Source organism: Arachis ipaensis, chromosome B09 (genome assembly GCF_000816755.2).
Source record: "Arachis ipaensis cultivar K30076 chromosome B09, Araip1.1, whole genome shotgun sequence".
In the NCBI taxonomy this organism is placed as follows: domain Eukaryota; kingdom Viridiplantae; phylum Streptophyta; class Magnoliopsida; order Fabales; family Fabaceae; genus Arachis; species Arachis ipaensis.
In genome coordinates, this window is record NC_029793.2 from 114,670,658 (window position 1) to 114,673,390 (window position 2,733).

Genomic DNA, 2,733 nt, shown 5'->3' on the forward strand with positions numbered 1-2,733 from the left:
GTGTTGTTAATTTTTTTATTTTTAAACTATTTTCATTTTTAGTTCTATTACTTCTTTTTGAAGATTGTTATATGCTATATTTAATGCTTTAAAAGCTTTTTTACTTATTTCTGAAAATTACAAAGATTTTAAATGATTTGCTCTTTCAAAGAATTTCTGTTTCTTATCTTGATGAGATATATAAATTTTTTTTTTGTTAGTCGTCATTGTATTTTGTTCCAGCCCAACCCAACTAGCCAAGGATTCGGGTCTGAGCGCCCACCCGACCCAACGGCCTGGTAAAGAACGCAGGGGCGACTTACCAGAGACTGATGAACTAAGTCTTCAACAATATAATCGGGAAGTCGGTAGAGGTGTATGTGGATGATATCTTGCTGAAGACCAGCCAACCGGAAGTTAGTCGGTGACCTGGAGACCGTGTTCACGTCTCTTCGTAGACACAATACGAGACTTAAACTCCTCAAATGCGCTTTTGCCATGGAAGCCGAGAAGTTCCTAGGTTTCATGATAACCCAAAGGGGGGTCGAGGCTAACCTCGACAAGTGTGAAGCCATTTTGCAAATGACAAGCCCATGGTGCATCAAGGACATGCAGAGGTTGGCCGGAAGGCTTACAGCCCTATCTCGCTTCCTCGGTGCATCGGCGGCCAAAGATATTCCCTTCTTCAACCTCATGAAGAAAGGGATAGCCTTCGAATGGACCCCGACTTGTGAAGAAGCTTTCAACCATTTTAAAAGCATACTCTCAGTGCCACTAGTCCTAGGTAAGCCTAAGGATGGCGAGACGCTATTTCTATATCTGGTAGTGTCAGACGAAGCCTTGGTGGCCGTCTTTGTTTAATAAGAGGGAAAGATCCAACAACCAGTTTACTTCATCAGCAAAGCGCTACAGGGGGCGGAGCTAAGATACAGAAAATTGGAAAAGCTAGCCTATACACTCTTGATCTCGTCTTGAAGGTTGAGGCAATACTTCCAGGGACATCGGATCACTGTCAGGACAGATCAAGCGATTCGTCAAGTCCTACAAAAACCCGACCTAGTAGGATGGATGATGACCTGGTCAGTTGAGCTGTCTTGGTACGATCTGCAATATGAGCCCAGTCACGCAATTAACGCCCAGGCAATGGCCGACTTCCTAGTGGAAGTAACAGAGGACCCTCACGAGATCCTGGACACACGGTGAAAACTCCATGTTGACGGAGCTTCCAACCAAACGTTCGGGGGGGGCAGGGATAATCCTCGAAAGCCCGACCGGAATGATATACGAGCAGTCCATCAAATTCGATTTCCCGGTCTCTAACAACCAAGAAGAATACGAGGCCCTCATAGGAGGTCTGCTCTGATCAAAAGTAGTCGAGGCAACCAAGGTGGAAGTAAAAAGCGACTCTCAAGTCGTCACTTCCCAAATCAATGGAACCTACCAAGCCAGAGATTCCTTGTTACAGAAATACTTGGAAAGGGTAAAAAATTTGAGTGAGAAATTCGATGAGGTCGTGGTGCAGCTCGTTCCAAGAGAAAGGAACACACGAGCCGACCTCCTATCAAAGCTGGCAAGTATGAAGCCTGGGTCGGGAAATCGATCCCTGATCCAAGGATTAGTAAAGGAACCAACGGTCACCTTGTGCGTAACCCAAGCAGCCGACACCCCCTCATGGATGGATCAGATTACCAACTTCTTGGAAAACAGTAAGCTCCCTGAGGATGAGAAGGCGACGAAGGTGATATGGAGGGAAGCAGCCAAGTACGCAATAGTACAGGGCCAACTGTTCAAAAGAGGGCTGAACCAACCCCTGCTAAAGTGCCTGCGCCCCGATCAGACGGACTATGTCTTAAGCGAGGTCCACGAGGGATGTTGCGGCCACCATATCGGCGGAAAGGTCTTGGCCTGGAAGCTCGTTAGGCCCGGCTACGTTTGGCCCTCGATGATGTCGGACTCCTAGGAATTCATGAAAAGATGCAAGAAGTGTCAAGAAAACGCCAATTTCTATAGAACCCCAGCAGCCGAGTTAAGTTTACTGATGGCCTCCCGACCTTTCAGCTAGTGGGGGTTACCTTTTGGGACCCTTCCCGGTAGGCCCCGGGCAGGTGAAATACCTGATCGTGGCCATTGACTACTATACTAAGTAGGTCGAGGCGGAGCCGCTCGCCAACATATTGTCAGTCAATTGTCAAAAATTCATGTGGAGGCAAATGATCCCCAGATTTGGGATTCCAGAGGTCGTGATATCCGACAACGGGACACAGTTTACCGATAAGAGGTTCGGTGAGTTCCTTACTGGCCTGGTGATAAAACAAAGGTTCTCGTCAGTGGAGCACCCACAGACCAACGGCCAAGTTGAAGCCGTAAACAAAGTCAGCCTCCAAGGCCTTAAGAAACGGCTTGACCAGAAGAAGGGAGGATGGGCAGACAAACTCGCATCAGTTTTTTGGTCCTACAGAACAACACCACAATCCTCCACTGAGAGACGCCCTTCCGACTTACCTATGGGGTCGATGCGGTGATTCCCGTGGAAGTGGGGGAGCCAAGCCCACAGTTATTCCTTGGTGGATTTGAGGAAGCTGTGGAGAAAGATCTGTTCGACGAGACCAGGGAGATGGCTCACCTGTCAGAAACGGCGTTGAAACAAAGAATAGCCCTACGGTACAACACCAAAATGCTAAAAAGGAGTTTTGAACCAAATGACCTGGTTCTACGACGCAACGACGTGGGCCTACCGACCCCGGGAGAAGGGAA

At 47.9% G+C, this 2,733-nt stretch overlaps 1 protein-coding gene across 1 annotated transcript; it reads left to right on the forward strand.

Moving 5' to 3' along the window:
- LOC107615856 lies at nucleotides 1,655–2,501 on the forward strand. Its single transcript, XM_016317874.1, has 2 exons — nucleotides 1,655–1,876; nucleotides 2,127–2,501. Exons 1-2 carry the CDS (start codon nucleotides 1,655–1,657, stop codon nucleotides 2,499–2,501), a joined length of 597 nt encoding a protein of 198 aa, XP_016173360.1.